Source organism: Tursiops truncatus, chromosome 3, assembly GCF_011762595.2.
Source record: "Tursiops truncatus isolate mTurTru1 chromosome 3, mTurTru1.mat.Y, whole genome shotgun sequence".
In the NCBI taxonomy this organism is placed as follows: domain Eukaryota; kingdom Metazoa; phylum Chordata; class Mammalia; order Artiodactyla; family Delphinidae; genus Tursiops; species Tursiops truncatus.
The window spans coordinates 170323669-170342635 of NC_047036.1; the positions used below are offsets into that span (position 1 = coordinate 170323669).

The window sequence follows — 18967 nt, forward strand, 5'->3', positions numbered from 1 at the left end:
GGAACCCCACCGGGCTGGAGTGACGGGCTGGAGGCCCCGCCGCGCCCAGGGCCACAGGGCAGAGGGGCCCGTCCTCGCCGGGAAGCTTTGACAGCCCCACTGCCACGGCCAGTCTCCCCAGTGTGGGTCTGGGCAGCAACCGCAAGTGAGAGGAAGGCAATCAGAGGTGCTAGGAAGGAGCCTGGGCCCCATGGCCGAGTGGACAAGTGAGAAGACAGGAAGGGTGTAAGTAATGGGATGGGCTGCGGAAGCCGAGGCCGCGCCTCCAGGCTTGGGGGCAGACACAGTCAAGTCCCCCCGGAAGGGCCCTCAGCCCCGGCTCAGCCCCGAGCAGGAGACGGTTGCCATGACTACACTAACAGAGCTTGTTGCCACGGAGGGGAGGGTTCGGGCCAGCCCCACGGGGCCGTTAGGCTCCTGCGCTCCCCGAGGGGGGTCCTAGCTTCGTGTCTGGCCTGGGGGAGCTGAGTCGCATGGCCCTTGACCCTGGCCTGCGGGAGTCGTCTTGCTCTGGAGACCCTGTGGCCAAGCTGCCCCAGGCCTGCCCGCACTCTCTGCAGCCCTGGGGCTCTGTGGCCTCGGGGAGCCGAGCAGCTCAGCCCGGCCTGGAACCCCAGCCCCTGGAAAGCAACCTCTCCGGGCAGGGCGGCCGCACCAGAAAGCAGGGAAGAAGAGGGCGGCTCCGAGATCCCTGGAACCTCCGTCTCCCCAGAAGCACAGCCTCAGGTGGCAGGAATCATAGCCCCATCACCCCCACTAACCACGAACGAACCGGAGGCTCCTGGCCAGAGGCTCCTGGCTGGCGGACTCCTTTCAGAAACCCCTCAGGGCATCACGTGACAGCGACTGGACCCTCTGCTCACCCTGGGGACAGGCCCGCCACGTGCTGCAGGGCTCCAGGGAAGGCGTGGGGGGCGGCTACGGCGATGGCACTGTAGCCATGGCTGCGGAGGACAGAGGCTGGCCTCTCCCGCACTCGTCTACAGCCAGCGGTGTTTAGGGGTGGGGAGGGTCTGCGTCTGACCCCACCTGGACGCCCGGGGCCACCTCCCCTGCGAGTCACCAGACCCCCACGCCCACGGATGACATGGCCACACAGCTTTGGTGAATACTTTTAAGAGAAGAATTTGTAAAAGTAGTAGCGGTGCCCCAAGGCTCGGGGTGTAGGATCTGGGGCTCAGTGCAGTCCCGGGCGGCCCCTCTGTGCGCAGGCGCAGCCCGGGGGCTGAGCTCGGACCCTCGGGGGAGGCGAGGCTCCAGCTGGGTGGGGGCAGGGCGGGCACCCGGCGCGGGATGGTCACCACTTGAGGAAGACCATGCCCGCCAGGACGGCGTAGCCCAGCACCAGGAAGAGGACCTTGAGCAGCCGGTCGCTCTTCTCCTCCAGCTCCTTGGCCAGGATCTCAAAGAAAGTGACGAAGAGGAACGTACCGCCTGCCAGGCCCTGCAGCACCACGGAGGCCACACTGCTGGGCACGCCCTGGGCACTCTCGATGCCCAGGCCGAGGCTGATGCCCAGGGGGATCATGGCGCTCACGGTGACGGCCAGCTTGGCAGCATCCCTCAGGGTCATGGCGCTCCTGGCCATGCTGATGCCCAGGGCCACGGCCACCAGCGTCTCGTGGATGGCCACCCCCAAGAACAGGCTCACCACCTTCTCCCCCTCCTCCTGCAGGCCCAGGGCCAGGCCCTCGAAGACCGAGTGGGCCGACAGGGCGAACACCAGGCTGAGGAGCCGCAACGGGCTGGAGCGCGACAGCTCCTGGACACTCAGCCCGTGGCTGTGCATGTGGGGCTCCCCGTAGAGCGCGTGGCCCCGCGAGCCACCCATGAAGGGGCTCTCGTACTCTGAGTCGCTGCCCACGTCCGAGCTGGCGTTGAACGTCTCCAGGTCGATAAAGGCCGGCCTCTCCTTGCGGAAGGTCAGGACAAGCTGCTCCAGGAAGACGGTCATGAAGAAGCCCAGCAGCATGATGGTCTCGGCCAGCGGGTAGTCAGTGCTGATGTGCCCAAGACTCAGGACTTTCTGGAGCTGGAGCAGAGGGCGCGAGAGGGGGAAAAGACGGGCAGAGGTTCAGAGGCGCGACCGCCGAGACCCCGCTGCCCACGCAACAGGTTCTTCAGACGTCACCTTTCAAGTAGCAGAAATACCCAAATCATACAGGTCTTAAAGCGGGGTGGTGGCTCATCCTTGACGGATTTAAAAATAAAGGGACTTCCCTGGTGGTCCAGTGGGTAAGACTGCGCTCCCAATGCAGGGGGCCTGGGTTCAATCCCTAGTCGAGGAACTAGATCCCACATGCACGCCACAACTAAGAAGTCTGCATGCCGCAACTAAGACCCAGCACAGTCAATAAATAAATAAATATTTAAAAATAAAAACTCTATTAGAAAGGGACTAGGCCTCACGTCATGCCCACTATGTCAACCAATTTAAAAAGAGTGTAGTGGGCTGCATCATGACCCCTAAAAGATATGTCCACCAGGAATCTCAGAATGTGACCTTATTTGTCAGAAGGGTCTTTGCAGATATAACTGAGGTGTGATGGGCTGAATTGTGTCTCCCCAACAAAAGGAAATTTCTATATAAAAGTCTCCCAACCCCTAGTGCCTCAAAACTAACCATACGTGGAGACAGGGTTTTTAAACAGGTGATTCAGTTAAAAGGAGGCTGTGAGGGTGGACTTAATCCACTAGGACTGCTGTCCTTACAGGAAGAGGAAGAGCCATCATCTGAAGAGACAGCAAGAGGTGGCCATCTACAAAGCAAGGAGAGAGGCCTCAGGAGGACCAAACCCTGCCAGCACCTTGGTCTCAGACTTGCAGCCTCCAGCCCTGGGAGAGAATAAGTGTCTGCTGTTTAAGCCCCCCGTCTCTGGTCTTCTGTTATGGCCACCCCAGGAAACTCACTCAGACACACAGGGAGAGGCCATGTGACAACAGAGGCAGAGCTGGGGTGATGGAGCCACAAGGTAAGGGACCAAGGACCGCAGACGATCCGCACAAGCTGGGAGGGACACGGGATAGACCTCTCTCACAGCCGGAGGACCCAGCCCACCGACACCTTGGTCTCGGACTTCTGGCCTCCAGACTGGGATATCAGCCAGGGCTTCTGGCCCTGATGCCTGCACGGGGCTGGCTTCCACACAACCCGGAGGCTGTTTCCAGAGCCCCCACCACTCCACCCCACTGGGTGAACATGCTGAGAACGAGCATGAGGCTCGCCAGCACATCCAGCCATCCTCGTCAGATCCTTGAGTCAGCGCTGTCCCATAGAACGTTCCGGATGGTGGAAATGTCCTCTATCTGTGCTGTCTGATATGGAAGCCGCTAGCCTCGCGTGGCCCACGAGGACTTGAAATGTGGCTGGTGCGGCTGAGGACTGGCACGTTGAAGTGTGTTTGGCTTCAATTCACTGAAACCTGACCAGCCAGAATGGTGAGTGGCAGCCACACCAGACTGTGAGGCAGACACTCTGGCTGAGGCGGGCAGGTGGCCAGGAGGAGGGGCCTGGCTCACTGAGGCGTGGGGAGTCTGGGGCAGGGGCGCGGCCCAGGAGTGGTTTGGGAAGGACTGTTAGAGGGCCCCGAGCACTGAAGGGGGATGGGGAAGGGCAAGGCCATTGCAGCAGTCCAGGCCTGAGGGGTGGCACTGCGGGAATGTGGGAAACGGCGGGGGGTGGGGGGGTGGGGGGAGGGTGCAGAGGGTGTCAGAGAGGACTCCGATCTCAACCTCACTGATGCCAAGTGCACAAGTTTCCCACGCTGTGTAACAGAGGAATGCAAGCTTAGCAGCATAAAACACCTCCCAGCCCTCAACGTCAGGGGTCCAGGCACAGGATGGGGCTTGTGGATAAAGCAAATGGCACAGTGTGGCCAGGGACTGAGGGTGGCTCCCAACCAACAGCCAGGGAGACACTGGGCCCTCAGTCTGACAGCCAGGAAGGAACTGAACCCGCCTTACAACCACACGGGCTCAGAGGCCAATCCATCCCCAGTCAAACCTTGAGATGAGACCACAGCCCACCGGATACCTTGATTGCAGCCTCATGAGAGCCGGCAGCAGAGGACCCAGTCAAGTGGTGCCCAGACTGCTGACCCACAGAAACTGTGTAGGAATAAACACGTGTTGTTTTAAGATGCTAAGTTTGTTATAATTTGTTACACAGGAGTAGCTAACTGATACAGGAGTTGAAGAGAGGCCACAGTTGCCAGCTTCAGGACAAAGTGCATGTGTCTGGGGCAGGTGGTCTGGTCAGGTAATGGCTGATGAGCCCACCAGCCGGGAACCCTAGGTCTAGTTCAGACCCCTTGTTTACCAGATAAGACCCAGAGAAGAGACGCAACCAACTCATGGTCACACAGCAAATTCATTTTCTACTTCCCATCACCCTTATAGTGTCAAGGCCCCGACCTTGGTATCAGGGTTGAAAAGCACCAGAGATGGGGAGGGGTAAGATAGGGGTAGGGGATTAAGAAGTACAAACTATTATGTGCAAAATAAATAAGCTACAATGATATACTGTACAGCACAGGAAATATAGCCAATAGTTTATAATAACTATAAATGGAGTATAACCTTTAAAAATTGTGAATCACTATGTTGCACACCTGTAACTTATACAATATTGTACATCAACTATATCTCAATTAGGGAATTCCTTGGCTCTCCAGTGGTTAGGACTCTGTGCTTTCACTGCTGAGGGCCCAGGTTCAGTCCGTGGTCAGAGAACTAAGATCCTCCAAGCCATGCAGCACAGCCAAAAAAAACAAAAACACAACAACTATATCTCAATTATAAAAAAAAAAAAAAGGAAAGAAAAAACAAAAGGCACCAGAGACGACTGGCCATAAGGTGCCAAGAGCTGCTGCTGCCACCCCAGGGAGCCTTACCTTTTCCCTCACGGCCGGCAGTAAAGCATTGAAGCACGTGGCCAGAAAGACCCCGCCTCCAAAGGTGTTGCAGAGTGAGAGGATCTTTTTCGAACGATGGGCCTTCTCAAAATCCGTCTCGATGATCTTCACGGGGAGCAGGGAGCCCAGCAGCATGAAGAAGAACACGCCCACCATGCAAAGGATTTTGGCTACCAACAACTTCACCATGGCGGCGGCCCGGGCTGCTCCGGTCACCGGTCACTGCAGGGCCAAACCATGTGTGGGCGCACACTCCCCTCCCACGACGCGCTACGGGGCCCAGCCAGGCAGCCGGGGGCTCATGCCTCAGTCCAGCCACTGTGAATGTCAGGGGCAACCGCGTCAGCTATTGGATTGGTTATCTGACCAGCTAAAGCAACCAAGCCCATCACCCCCAGTACTTCACCCCATTCCAGGCCTAGCACACGTCCCTGTCTCCTGCAGAAAATTCTCCACGGCTGCACTGTCCAACACAGCAGTCGCTAGCCGAGTGTGTCTGTGTAAGTTAATTAAAATTAAATAAAATGTAGGCAATTCCCTGGCGGTCCAGTGGTTAGGACTCCACGCTTCCACTGCGGGGGGCACAGGTGCGATCCCTGGTTGGGGAACTAAGATCCTCTTATGTGGCACGGCCAAAAAAATTTATTTTAATTAAAAAAAATTATAGAAAATGTAGAATTCATTTCCTCAGTTGCGCTACCCACATTTCAAGTGTTCCATAGCCACTTGAGTCTAGCAGCTGCCCTACTGGACAGCACAGACAGAGAACATTTCCATTGTTGCAGAATGTTCTGGGTCCCACTGCCCTTACATAAAATCCAAAGGCTTTACCCTGAGGCAAAGGCTCTGCACCATCAGCTCGGGCTCCACCTCACCTCACTGGCCTTTGTGGTCCCTGACGGTGGCAAGCCCGTTCCCACCTCAGGGCCTTTGCACCGGTTGTTCTCTTGGCCTGGACCACCTCTCTCCCCTGACCTTCCAATGATGCTTGTCTTTCAGGCCCTCAGGAGGGCCTCCCCCTGCCCTAAATGGCATCCCTTGTACCCACCGCAAGGCCTGGCGCAGAACAGATGCTCAGTAACCGCTGGCTGAACAAACGGATGAGCTGAAGCATGTGGACCTCTTTACGGGGACTCAATAAGCCAAAGGAAAGCAGATCTCGCCCTAGATAGACCCGAAAATGTTCCCATTAGAATGAGGGACTGCGGCTGCTCCCCTGTCCTTAGGCTTTCTCCCCAACCTCCCAGTTCTCACTGCCCGCGTCCCCATGTCAGCTCAGATGCCACCAGTGGAGAGGGGTCTCCTACCCCGTCCCCTGGCATCATTGGTGCTACAGGGAACTACATAATTTAAAGTCTCTTAATGTCATCACTCGCCCTGGGCTGAGACTTCCACGGGAGCAGGGAGTGTGTCTTCCTCAGCCCAGAGCCAGGTACAGTAGGCGCCCAATAAATATCTGCCGAGCGTCGGGATGCCCCAGTCTGTGGCGTGGGGGTGAGGGTGACCTGGACGCCCTCAAACCGGGGGCTGATGGGGCTGGGCAGCGGGGACGGGTTCATTCATTCATCCTTTCACTCAGCACTTATTGAGCGCCTTCTGTGTGTCCCGCGCTGCACTGGGCGCCCCGCTCGAGAGGGGACAAGTCGCGCTCCACCGGGGGAGCCGGACGCAAATCACACAGATCGCCAGTAAAGGCGGGGCCTCGGCTTACGGGCGGCAGAGCCCGCCAGGCCCCGGGCCGCCCCGGCCCCCAGTCCCGCCCCGGCCCACACGTACCTCCGCCGGGTCCTCTCCCGCCCGCCGGAGCCGCCCACCGCTCAACCGCCGCGCCGTGTCAACCCCACTGCAGCGTTCCCGGTCTAGTCCCGGCTCGGCGCGCAGCTGCCCACGCCCCACCCACGCCCCTGCCCATTGGCCGTCCCAAGCTCAGCGGGCCAACGTCTCCATTCCATTGGCTGTTACGGCTGCCACTCACTCCGCGACTCCACCTCTCCTACCGGCAAGGGAAAGTAGTTTCCTCCCACTGAGCGGCGGGTACAGCCACCGGGCGGCTCCGGTGGGAAACTCCGACCCTAGCGGAATGGTTCCGCCAGCGTCTGGCTTCCAGAGCTGTCCAGGGGTTCCTGGTGCTGAATCCCGTTCGGATCGAGGTTTGGCCATTGTCAGAAAACGATTTGCTACGGATGACTGCCTCTCTCGGAGCGTCCTCGCTGCTGATGCCCTTCCCGTCGGTTTAAGATGCAGATTTATCCGTTCAACATCTCTGCCTCCTATGTACCAGGACCTTTTCTAGGAGAACATCTGTCAACAAAACAAGGATCTCTCCTCTTTTGGAGCTTACGTGCTAGGAGAAGACAGAAAATAATCGACAAACATAATAAGTAATAAAATTATGTCAGAAGGTGACAAGCGCTCTCGAATAATAGAGCCCAGTAAGGGTTATCAGAATGCTGGGAGGTGGCTTGGGATGAACACACACACACTACTATACATAAGATAGATAACCAATAAGGACCTACTGTATAGCACAGGGAACTCTACTCAATATTCTGTGATAACCTATATGAGAAAAGAATCTTAAAAAGAATGAATATATGTATATGTATAACTGAATCACTTTGCTGTACACCTGAAATTAACACAACATTGTAAATCAACTATATTCCAATAAAATTAAAATATATTTTTTTAAAAAAAGAGTGCTGGGTGGTGGATTGCTATTTTAGGTTTTTTAAGGATGTGTATCCAGGAGTGGAATTGCTGGGTCAAATGGATATTTTTTAGGTGAGGAGGAGACTTTTTTTTTTTTTAATGGGTTGATCCACTGCCCCATAAAAGCAACCAGACTGGGCTTCCCTGGTGGCGCAGTGGTTGAGAGTCCGCCTGCTGATGCAGGGGACACGGCTTCGTGCCCCGGTCCGGGAAGATCCCGCATGCCGCGGAGCGGCTGGGCCCGTGAGCCATGGCCGCTGAGCCTGCGCGTCCGGAGCCTGTGCTCCGCAAAGGGAGAGGCTACAACAGTGAGAGGCCCGAGTACCGCAAAAGAAAAAAAAGCAACCACACTTATGAAAGAGAGGACTGTATTCATCTGTTAACCAAAATCTTATTGTCAGCCTACCATGAGCCAGGCATAGGGAAAGTTGCTAAGAATAAAGTGGAGAATGCTACAATATGGATGAACCTGGAAGGCATCAGGCTAAGTGAAATAAGACAGTCACAAAAGGATAAATACTGTGTAATCGCACTCATAAGAGGTCCCTAGATTAGTCAAATCCATAGAGACAGAAAGTAGATGGTGGGGGCCAGGGGCCGGGGGAGGGGCTGGGGAGTCAGTGTTTCCTGGGGACAGAGTTTCAGTTTGGGAAGATGAGAAAGTTCTGGAGATGGGTGATGGGGATTGTTGCACAACAATGTGAATGTACTTAATGCCACTGAACTGTACACTTAAAAATGGTTAAAATGGTAAATTTAATGTTATGTATATCTCATCACAATTTTTGAAAATTTTAATAAAATGGAGTGAAAAAGCCCATGCCCTCACAGTTCACAGTCTAGTGGGAGAGACAAGTATTAATGAAATAATAGCATATTATTAGGCAGACTTCTAAGATGGTTCCAAATGATCCCAACATCTTAGGATTCATGTCCTCGTATAATCCCCTCTGCTTAAGCCTGGGCTGCACCCAGCGACTTGATTCCAACAAATAGGATATTGTCAAGTGATAGGATATAATTTCCATGATTAGGTTTCAGAAGACTGACTTCTGTTTTCCTAGACAACTCTCTCTATTGCCTTTTTGCTTTCATGCTTTGATAAAGCAAGCTGAGATGCTGAAGATGCCCACACTGCAAGAAAGTGAGGGTGACCTCCAGCCAACAGCTGAGACCTTGGCACAAGAGCCTACAAGGAAGTAAATCCTGCCAATGACCACGAGTGATCTTGGAGGGGGGTCCTGCTCCCATTGGGCATTCAGAGGACTGATGCCCAGTGGACACTTTGATTGAAGCCTCTGAGGGACCCTGAAGCTGAGGACTCAGCTAAGTGAACCTGGATTCCTGACCCACAGACACTATGAGATAATAAACGTTGTTATCATAAGCCACTAAGTTTTGGGGAAATTTGTTATGCAGCAAAAGATAACCAATACAGGGACTTCCCTGTTGGTCCAAGGATTAAGACTTTGTCTTCCAGTGCGGGGGGTATGGGTTCGATCCCTTGTTGGGGAGCTAAGATCCCACATGCCAGAAGCAATACTGTAACAAATTCAATAAAGACTTTAAAAATGGTCCATATCAAAAAAAAAGATAACCAATACATATATATAAAGGGAAAACTGTAGGTTGTACTAAGTGTTATAAAGAAAAAAAGAGAGAGAGAGAGAGACAGTTCTGTGTTAATCAAATAAAGAACAGTGAGAAGTAAGGGGTGAAGAGAGGATGTTTGATGCAAAAGTAGAAAGGAGCTTGTGATATTGGAGGAACTGGAAAGCCAGGCTGTCTGAATATTGGTGAGTGATAAGGACATTCCCAGAGACCATTTTAAGGCATCTGAATTTCCCCATCGATGCAATGTGAGTCAATGATGAAAACTCATTGAAGAGTTTTAAGAAGGTGAAGGTTGTGATTCAACTGATGTTTCAAGGTTATTCTGAGTCCCGTGTAAAGAAAGGATTGTAAGGGAGTGAGAATGAAGGCAGGGAGACCAGTTGGGTCATTTGAAAAAGAACTGATGCTAGTTTAGGTGTAGGTGGGAGGAGGAAGGGAGTGGATGAATTTGAAAGATATCTTGGGTGAATTGACAGGACTTGGTCCTGGTTTGTCTGTGGGCCGTAGGAGTAGGAGGTGTCGGGAATGACTTCTAGCTTTCTAGTTTGAGCCACTAGATGGATCCTGGTGTTATTCACTAAAATAGGAAAGACTGGAGGAGGCACAGACATTGGAGGAGTCAAGAGTCTAAGTCTGGCTTTGCAGAGGTTAAGTATGAAATGTCTATGAGTTCTTAATATTTAATGTCACTTTCTGCCTTCACAGAGCTTGCTTCATTATAAGCATGCAATATATGGTAGGTATTTTTTTAAATTGAAGTATAGTTGATTTACAATGTTTTTCAAATTAGTTTTTATTGGCGTATAGTTGATTTACAATGTTGTGTTAGTTTCTGCTGTACAGCAAGGTGACTCAGTTATACATATACATACATCCACTCTTTTTTAGATTCTACTCCCATATAGGTCATTACAGAGTATTGAGTAGAGTTCCCTGTGCTATACAGTAGGTTCTTATTAGTTACAGTGTTGTGTTAATTTCTGCTGTACAGCAAAGTGACGCAGTTATACATATATATATATATATATATTCTTCTTCATATTCTTTTCCATTATGGTTTATCAGAGGATACTGAATATATTTCCCTGTGCTATACGGTAGGACATTGTCATTTATCCATCCTATCTATAATAGTTTGTATCTGCTAATCCCAAATTCCCAATCCAACCCTCCCCTGCCTCTCCCCATCTTGGCAACCACAAATCTGTTTTCTATGTCTGTAAGTCTGTTTCTGTTTTGTAGATAAGCTCAATGGACTCACATTTTAGATTCCACATATAAGTGACATCATATGGTATTTGTCTTTCTCTGTCCGACTTACTTCACTTAGTATGATAATCTCTAGGTCCATCCATGTTGCTGCAAATGGCATTATTTCGTTCTTTTTTACAGCTGAGTAGTGTTCCATTGTATTTTGTGTGGTAGCTATTTTTATTAGACACAAAGTGACTTGACTCTTTTTCTGTTTTCTGTAATTCACAACAATAACTAAAAGGATCGTTCATAGTAACAGCACACCAGGTAAGTGCCCACAGGGTGACTCCCTCCTATAGGAGAATTCGTAATGTGCAATATTTATTCATAATTCTTTAGAACATGAGACTACTCAGAGAAGAAGCTGCAAAGCTTCGGGCTTTTATTCATTCAGACACATTTTTGAAAGCTTCCTAGACGCCAGGACCTACGTAAGAGCAGGTACTGTCAGAGTACAATAAAAAATATATATACTGACAAATCTGACTACATTGAATACTTCAAAAATCTCCCATAGTGAAAGACTCTTATGAATGGGATAAAAAGACAAGTGATAGGCCAGGAGGAAATGTTGATAATAGATGAGACCGAGCTTTTGATAGCAAGCAAACATCCTAAAATGAAAATAGGAAGGGAGGGACTTCCCTGATGGCGCGGTGGTTGAGAATCCGTGTGCCAATGCAGGAGACACAGGTTCGATCCCTGGTCCGGGAAGATCCCACATGCCGCGGAGCAACTAAGCCCGTGTGCCACAACTACTGAGCCCACGTGCCACAACTACGGAAGTCGGCACGCCTAGAGCCTGTGCTCCGCAACAAGAGAAGCCACCGCAGTGAGAAGACCGCGCACCGCAACGAAGAGTAGCCCCCGCTCGCCGCAACTAGAGAAATCCCGCGCGCAGCAACGAAGACCCAACACAGCCAAAAATAAATAAATTTTTTTAATAAATAAAAAATTAAAATGGGAAGGGAAGGGAAGGAACAGACAGTTCTCAGGAGAACAAGCGCAAGAGGTGAATACATATAGGAAAATATGCTCAAGCCATACAGATAATCACAGAAATAGGAAATAAAATCATCTGAACAGGGACTTCCCTGGCTGTCCAGTGGTTAACACTCCGTACTTCCACTGCAGGGGGAACGGGTTCCATCCCTAGTCAGGGAACTAAGATCTCGTGTGCCACGTGACTCGGCCAAAAAAAAAAAAAAACCCACCATCTGAACAGCTTTATTGAGGTGTAACTGACGTACAATAAACTATAGATATTCCAAGTATACAATTTGATAAGTGTTGATATATGTACACACCTGTGAAACCATCCTCACAATCAAGATAGTGAACATAAACTACACTCCCTGAAAAAAATGTCCTCCTGCCCCTCCCCAGCCCCGTCTCCCAAGCAACCGCCATTCTGCCATGGTTGCTCAACAGGGTAGTTTCCAGTGTTGGCTTTCTGTTGGCACTGCTCCCAACATTCCTCTGCCTGCCGCTGGGTGGCGATTCATACACATTGCTGTTGGGCAGACAACCACGGGGCGGGAAATTGTACATCCAGGGTTTCTAGGGTATCTAAACGCTCAGCTTTAGAACTTCATATACAGCCGGCTTGTCCCTTTTGGTGCAGAAAAGAGTTAACATAGCAGGCTTAAGATTTTTGTCTTTGCAAAGGCCCTCAGCAGGGTCTGCAACTGGACTCTGGAGGCACCTGCCACCCTCAGTCATCGCGGAGGGGGCTCCCTGTCCCTACACTGTCTGTGCAAACACGTCGTTTACGCTGAACACCTGCTGTCCTCCTAGAGTCTGGGGCCTCGGCTGTGCTGGGCAGAGGTGCCTGAGTGCACAGACCCCCCAGAGGGAACCCCGGGCACCAGGTCTCCATGAGCCTCCTTGGGAACCACACCCCACTCGTGCTGTCACGTCTCGTTTTGCAGGAATTAATTGCATCCTGTGGGACTCCATTGGGAAAGAGCTCTGAAGGCTTGTGCCTGGTCCCCCAGATCCCACCCCAAGCCTTTTTCCTCTGCTGATTTTCCTTCATATCCTCTCGTAAACCATGGCCATGAGGACGATCATTGCTGAGTCTTGGAGACCCCCAATGCAGTTTTGTGATGAATAACCCTTGCTTTTGTCTTTTCATTTTAGCTATTCGGGTGCAATCATCTCACATTATGGTTTTTGTTTTGTTTTGTTTTTTAATTTTGGCTGTGCTGGGTCTCTGTGGTGGTGCACGGGCTCTTCTGTGTGGTGCTCGGACTTCTCTAGTTGCGGCTGTGCAGGCTTAGTTGCGGCATGTGGGATCTTAGTTCCCGGGCCAAGGATCGAACCCGGGCCCCCTGCATTGGGAGCACGGAGTCTTAACCACTGGACTGCCAGGGAAGTCCCTCACATTATGGTTTTAATTAGTGTTCCCTCATGGCTAATGAAATTGAGTCCCTTTTCATGTGTTTATTGGTCAGTTGCATATCCTGGTTTTTGAAATGACTTTCTGTTTTGCCCATCTAAAAAACTGGGTTATTTCTCTTTTTCTTATTGATTCGTAGGAGTACTTTATATTTTTGTCAAGTATATATTGCAAATGCCTTCACCCATTCAATGGCTCACCTTTCCTCTCTCTTTTAAGGCAGTCCAATTTGTTGATTTTTTTTTTTTAATGTATGGTTAGAGCTTAATGTATGGTTAGAGCTTGTATTAGCGTTCTCCAAAGAAATAGAACCAATATAAGATGCCTATCTATCTATCTATCTATATATAGAGAGAGAGAGAGACAGAGACAGAGACAGAGATAGAGAGGCAGAGACAGAGAGAGAGAGGAATTTACTTTATGGAATTGGGTCATGCAATCATGTGGGCTGGCATGTCTGAAATCTGCAGGGCAGGCTGACAGGCTGGAGACCCAGGGAAGAGTTGACATTGCAGCTTGAGTCCCAAGGGTGTCTGGAGGCCGAATTCCCTCTTCTCTGGGGAGACCTCAGTCTTTTCTCGTAAGGCCTTCAACTGATTAGATGTGGCCCACCCGCCTTCTAGAGGGTTATCTCTCTACCCAAAGTTTTTTTCTTTACACCTTTATTGGAGCATAATTGTTTTACAATGTTATGTTAATTTCTGCTGTACAACAAAGTGAATCAGCTATATGTATACATACATCCCCATATCCCCTCCCTCTTGAGCCTCCCTCCCACCCTCCCTATCCCACCCCTCTAGGTCATCACAAATCATCGAGCTGATCTCTCTGTGCTATGCAGCAGCTTCCCACTAGCCATCCATCTTATATTTTCTACCCAAAGTTGACCGATTTAAATGTTAATCTCATCTAAAAATACTTCCCCAGCAACATGTAGGCTGGTATTTGACCAAATGTCTGGATGCTGTGGTCTAGCCAAGTGCACACACAAAATTAACTACCACAGTGCATTTTTGTGTTCTCTTCAAGAAAATTTTGCCTGCCTCAAATCATATTTATATATATGTGTGTGTGTGTATACATATATTGGTCTTGCCATGCAGCATGTGGGATATTAGTTCCCTGACCAGGGATCGAACCCATGCCCCCTACAATGGAAGCGTGGAGTCAACCACTGGACCACCAGGGAAGTCCATATTCTATATTTTCTTTTGCCATCTTTCTGGCTTTACCTTTCATAGATTCCATCTGTTTACATTTCAAAAACAAGCAAAACTAACCCCTGGCATAGACACTGGGGCAGCGTTATCCCTTGGGGGTCATGAGTGGAGATCTTATCCTTTGGGGGTCGTGGGGTCTGTTCTTGGTCTGGGTGCCAATGACAAGGGGGGTTGCTCCCTTTGTGAAAATTCATTGAGCTCTTTGCTTATAATGTGTGCACTTTCGTGCCTGTATGTTACACTTTGATAAAAAAAAATTTTAGGAAGCACAGTCATGAGAGCGAGAGAGAAGGATGACACCCTAAGTCCTCAGGAGCTTACAAAGACCTGGGAACAGCCGTGAGCTGAGCAGAATTTGTGGTCAGTACCCTCAACCTCACCCCCGAGGGATTCACATTCTCTGAGCCCATCTCTGACCCCATATCCTATCATGCAATGCAGGATGGCAGCCCTACCACAGCACAAAGCCTCACAAAACATCCCTGGTGAGGAGAACTTAAAATTCTGAAAGGGGAATCAGCTCTAAACGCGCAACCGCAGTCTCTAGGACGCGGGCCGTTTCTAGGCTCAAGCCCCGGTGGTTTCAGGGTTAAACTCAGCCTTGTTCTTTCTGGTCCTGATGCTGCGCGTGGCCCGCAGGGATGGAGGCGGCACCGTCGGGGAGGCAGCGGCGCCGGCGCGCCCCCTGGTGGCCTCAGCTCCTCATCTACGGGGGTCACGTCCGGAGGGCTCGGTGTGTGTTCTGACTTTGGAATAACTGATTTTGCAGGGCTGGCGTCGATTTGGGGGAGGGGTCGGGTCGGGTGGGGAAGCCAACTCAGTTTGGGGTTTCCAAGTTACCTAGGTTGGGATGAAATCTTTGCTGAAAAGATACAGGGGCACTCTGAAGCCAGTGAACAAATAATTATAATTATTATTAGCCACTCTGCCCAGCTGGAGGGATCTTGGTTCCCCAACCAGGGATTGAACCCGGGCCCTCCTCAGTGTAAGCAGGGAGTCCTAACCATTGGACCCCCAGAGAGTTCCCCTGAATAAATTATACATTTTTGCTGGTGGCAAAATTGTTTGGGATATTTGTTTCTTTGACACATTTATCTAGGGCCTACTGTGTGTTGGTAATACTGCAGGACAGGGCTTCTCAGCCTTGGCACTGCTGATTTTCAAGGCCCGGTCATTCTCTGGGGCGGGGGTGCTGTCCTGGACCCTGTGGGGAGTGGAGCAGTACCCCTGGTCCCCACTGTGACAGCCACAGAGGTCCCCCCAGACATCACCTGGTGTCTTTTTTTTTTTTAATATTTATTTATTTTATTCTTGGCTGCGTCAGGTCTTAGTTGTGGCACTCGGGATCTTTCACTGTGGCACACGGGCTCCAGAGTGAATGGGCTCTCTAGTTGTGGCAGGCTCTCTAGCTGTGGCTCCAGCGCTCAGTAGTTGCAGTGCGTGCGTTTAGTTGCCCCGCAGCATGTGGGATCTTAGTTCCCCGACTAGGGATCGAACCCATGTCCCCTGCACTGGAAGGTGGATTCTTAACCACTGGACCACCAGGAGAGTCCCTCACCTGGTGTCTTTAGGGGGCAGAATTGCCCCCCGGGTGATACCCCCTGCTTCTGTGACAGAGAGAGACAAACTTTGTTTCCATCTTGTTGCTTCACGGGACTTAATCTGGGTGAGATTTGCAGTCTTGCTCCTAGGAATTATGCACCAAGGCTGTGGAAATGCAGAGAACGGAGCCTTTCTAACCCCGTCAACAGTAGCAGCAGCTGCCTTACATCTCAAGGCTCAACCTATTCCTGGAAGCTTTCTCCAAGGCACAACTTATGCTAAATCTATGTTTAATTGCCTTTTTTTTTTTTTTTTACTCAATGCACTTCTGACAGCAATATTCAGAAATATCCTATTTCTAGCTCGTGTGGGATCAAGCAGTGATTCTCCGTGATACACAACTCATCAAGTTACATAGAGAAGCTGCTGGCTTCTGGGCTTCTGGGATGAGTTGTTGACAATTACTCCTTCTTTTGTTGTTTTTTTTTTCCTTTCCCTCTTCCCCACACTTCCAGCGGTTCCAAAACAGAAAATTTCTGGATCTTTCCTGAACACTTAGACTGGGTGTGGGGTCAATTTGGAAGAGGCTCTGTAGGGCCTCCCAGCGATGGACACACAGGATGGGAGAGAAGGAACAGAGATCGTTTGGGGAGACCTAAGGGGCATAGGTAGATGCTCCTGGAAGATACGGCTCCTATTCCTGTGCTCACCAGTGCCTCTCAACGTGGGCTTCTCCAAACAGGTGTGTCCCAATCCCCTGAGATGCTTGTTTAAAATGCAGAACCAGGGCTTCCCTGGTGGCGCAGTGGTTGGGAGTCCGCCTGCCGATGCAGGGGACACGGGTTCGTGCCCCGGTCCGGGAGGCTCCCGCATGGCGCGGAGCGGCTGGGCCCGTGAGCCATGGCCGCTGGGCCTGCGCATCCGGAGCCTGTGCTCTGCAACGGGAGAGGCCACAGCAGTGAGAGGCCCGCGTACCGCAAAAAAAAAAAAACAAAAAAAAAAAAGCAGAACCAGTAGGGGGCTGGCTTAATAAATTCAGGAGACTACATAGACTGGACCAGTAGTTCTCAAACTCTGTGGGGCGTTCAGCAGCATCCCTGGTCCCTACGCACTTGATACCAGGAGCATCCCTCAGTCCTGACATCCAAAAATATCTCCAGATATCGCCCAGTTTCCCCTGGGAAGGCAGGGTTACCCCTGCGGACAATCCACCCTAGGTGAATTGTCAGTTTATGGGGGCGGGATGCAGGTACCAGTGATAAGGATTCTCAGACGATTTTGGCCCGGGTGGGGACCACTTAATCCTCCGCTCTGATCTGGGGGCCACCAGCCAATCCTTGCTAATCACAGACAAGGAGGAAACAGGCTTAACCGGCACCATGAAGCTTTAAGATTTTGCTAAAAGCACGTTCTAGAAGGTTTGTAAAGCCTTAGAAGGATGCTGGGATTTTTCTCTCTCCTTTCTGAAGAATTCTTGCTCAAATGGATTGATGTAAATTGGGACCCATGTGGAGGTGAGCCAGGTTGGGGGACGGGGGAGGGTCAGTGAAGACCCAAGATGCCGGGACTCCTGCCAGACCTGGGACCTGCTGATTCACTTTTGAATGTGACAGCCCTTTATGGAGGCTGTGAGGCTAGGCAATCAGGTCCCTCTGGTTGGCTGGAAGACTTGGCCAAGCTCAAGCCTGTGGTGGAAGGCTATAAGGCACCCCAATAACCCCCACCTCCTGGTGGTCATGCCCTGCATAATCCCCTCCCGTCAGGTGTGGACGAGACCTGTGACTCACTTCTAACCAACAGTATAGGCGATGACTGCCATTCCCAAGATTCCATCATGGTACCTAAGATTCTGTCCTGCTAGCTGACTCCCTCTAGATTCTCTCTCCCCTGCTGGCTTTGAGGAAGCAAGTGGCCATGGGGGGGAGGGGTGTGGTTGTGGAAGACTAACTATCGATCCCCAGAGATGTCCATGTCTTAATCTCTGGAACCTGTGAGTATGGTACCTTACATGGCAAAAGGGACTTTGCAGGTGGGATTAAATTAAGGACCTTGAGATGGGGATGATGCTGGCTCACCCGAGGGGGGTGGTCCAGTGTCATCACAGGGGCTGTTATAAGAAGGAGGGAGAGGGAGATTCAACACAGACAAAAGGGGAGAGGCCACGTGAAGACAGAGGCAGAGACTGGGGTGATGCGGCCACAAGCCCAGGACACCGCAGCCCCCATAAGCTGGGGGAGACAGGAAGGCTCCCCCTCTGGAGCCTCTGGTGGGAGCTCTGCCCTGTGACACCTTGCTTTGGGACTGGACAAACTGATTTCATGCTTCTGGCTTCTAGAACTACAAGAGAGTCAATGTGTGCTCGTTTAAGCCACCGAGTCTGTAGTAATTTGTTATGGCAGCCCCAGGAAATGAACACAGGAGGCCTTGGTGGTGCAGAGCTGAGGGAGGCCAGGCCTCAACCCACAACGTAAGGACTGAAGTCTGCCAGCGACCTGTGGGCAGATGAGAACGTGGCCTTGGCTGAGACCCTGAGCAGAGGCCCTGCTGGTCTCTGACCCATAGAAACTAGGAAGTAACCAGTGTACTGTTTTAAGCCTCTAAGTTCGTGGCGCTTTGTTATGCAGAAATACATAACGGATACCAAGCCTTTGATGGGGTTTGGCAGGATGAAGAAGGCCCATGTATCAGAAAGCAAACAGGCTTCCTGGAGCCAGGCAGGTAACACGCTCTGCACCTGGGCCTGTGGGTTCAGGATAAAAACCCCTCCTCTGAAGAATGGGAGAAGAGGTGCTACACACATCTGACACACAGCAGGGGCTCGACGACTGGTGACTCCTGTGAGGGAGATGTGGTTGTCAATGTCCTCCCCGCCAGATGCAACATTTTATAAACACTTAACTTTTATGGGTACTTTTTCTAAAGCTCCATCAATGATTAAAATGTTGCGTCAGGATTAAGAACCGGTTCCTATGTTATCAGGCCATGAAAGGGAATGAAGTTTTGATACATGACGCCATGTGGATGGACCTTGAGAACACGATGCTCAGTGAGAGAAGCCAGACACAGGACACACCGGGTGTGATTCCATTGATGGGAAACGTCCAGAACAGGCAGATCCACAGACACAGAGAGTGGGTTCCTGGCTGTCAGGGGCTGGGGGGGACTGCTGATGGGGACGGGGCTTCTTTTGGGGGTTTAGACAGTGGTGATGGTGGCAGAACATGGTGAATGTACTAAAAACTACTGAGTTGTACAATTTTATTTTTAGCTATTTAATAGTTATTTATTTGGCTGCACCGGGTCTTAGTTGT

At 51.1% G+C, this 18967-nt stretch overlaps 1 protein-coding gene across 4 annotated transcripts; it reads right to left on the reverse strand.

Moving 5' to 3' along the window:
• Positions 1–1100: 1100 nt before the first annotated feature.
• On the reverse strand, positions 1101–6807 carry SLC39A3 (solute carrier family 39 member 3). 4 transcript variants are annotated; one of them, XM_033854876.2, is made up of 4 exons: positions 6690–6805; positions 5962–6077; positions 4893–5135; positions 1101–2032 (listed from the first exon to the last, which is right to left on the reverse strand). In XM_033854876.2, exons 3-4 carry the CDS (start codon positions 5100–5102, stop codon positions 1298–1300), a joined length of 945 nt encoding a protein of 314 aa, XP_033710767.1. In that variant the 5' UTR covers positions 5103–5135; positions 5962–6077; positions 6690–6805; the 3' UTR covers positions 1101–1297. The 4 variants fall into 4 exon arrangements, with proteins under 4 accessions (XP_033710767.1, XP_033710766.1, XP_033710768.1 ...); XM_033854875.2 differs by having other exon boundaries at positions 4893–5231; XM_033854877.2 differs by lacking the exon at positions 5962–6077 and having other exon boundaries at positions 6690–6807.
• Positions 6808–18967: the final 12160 nt, after the last annotated feature.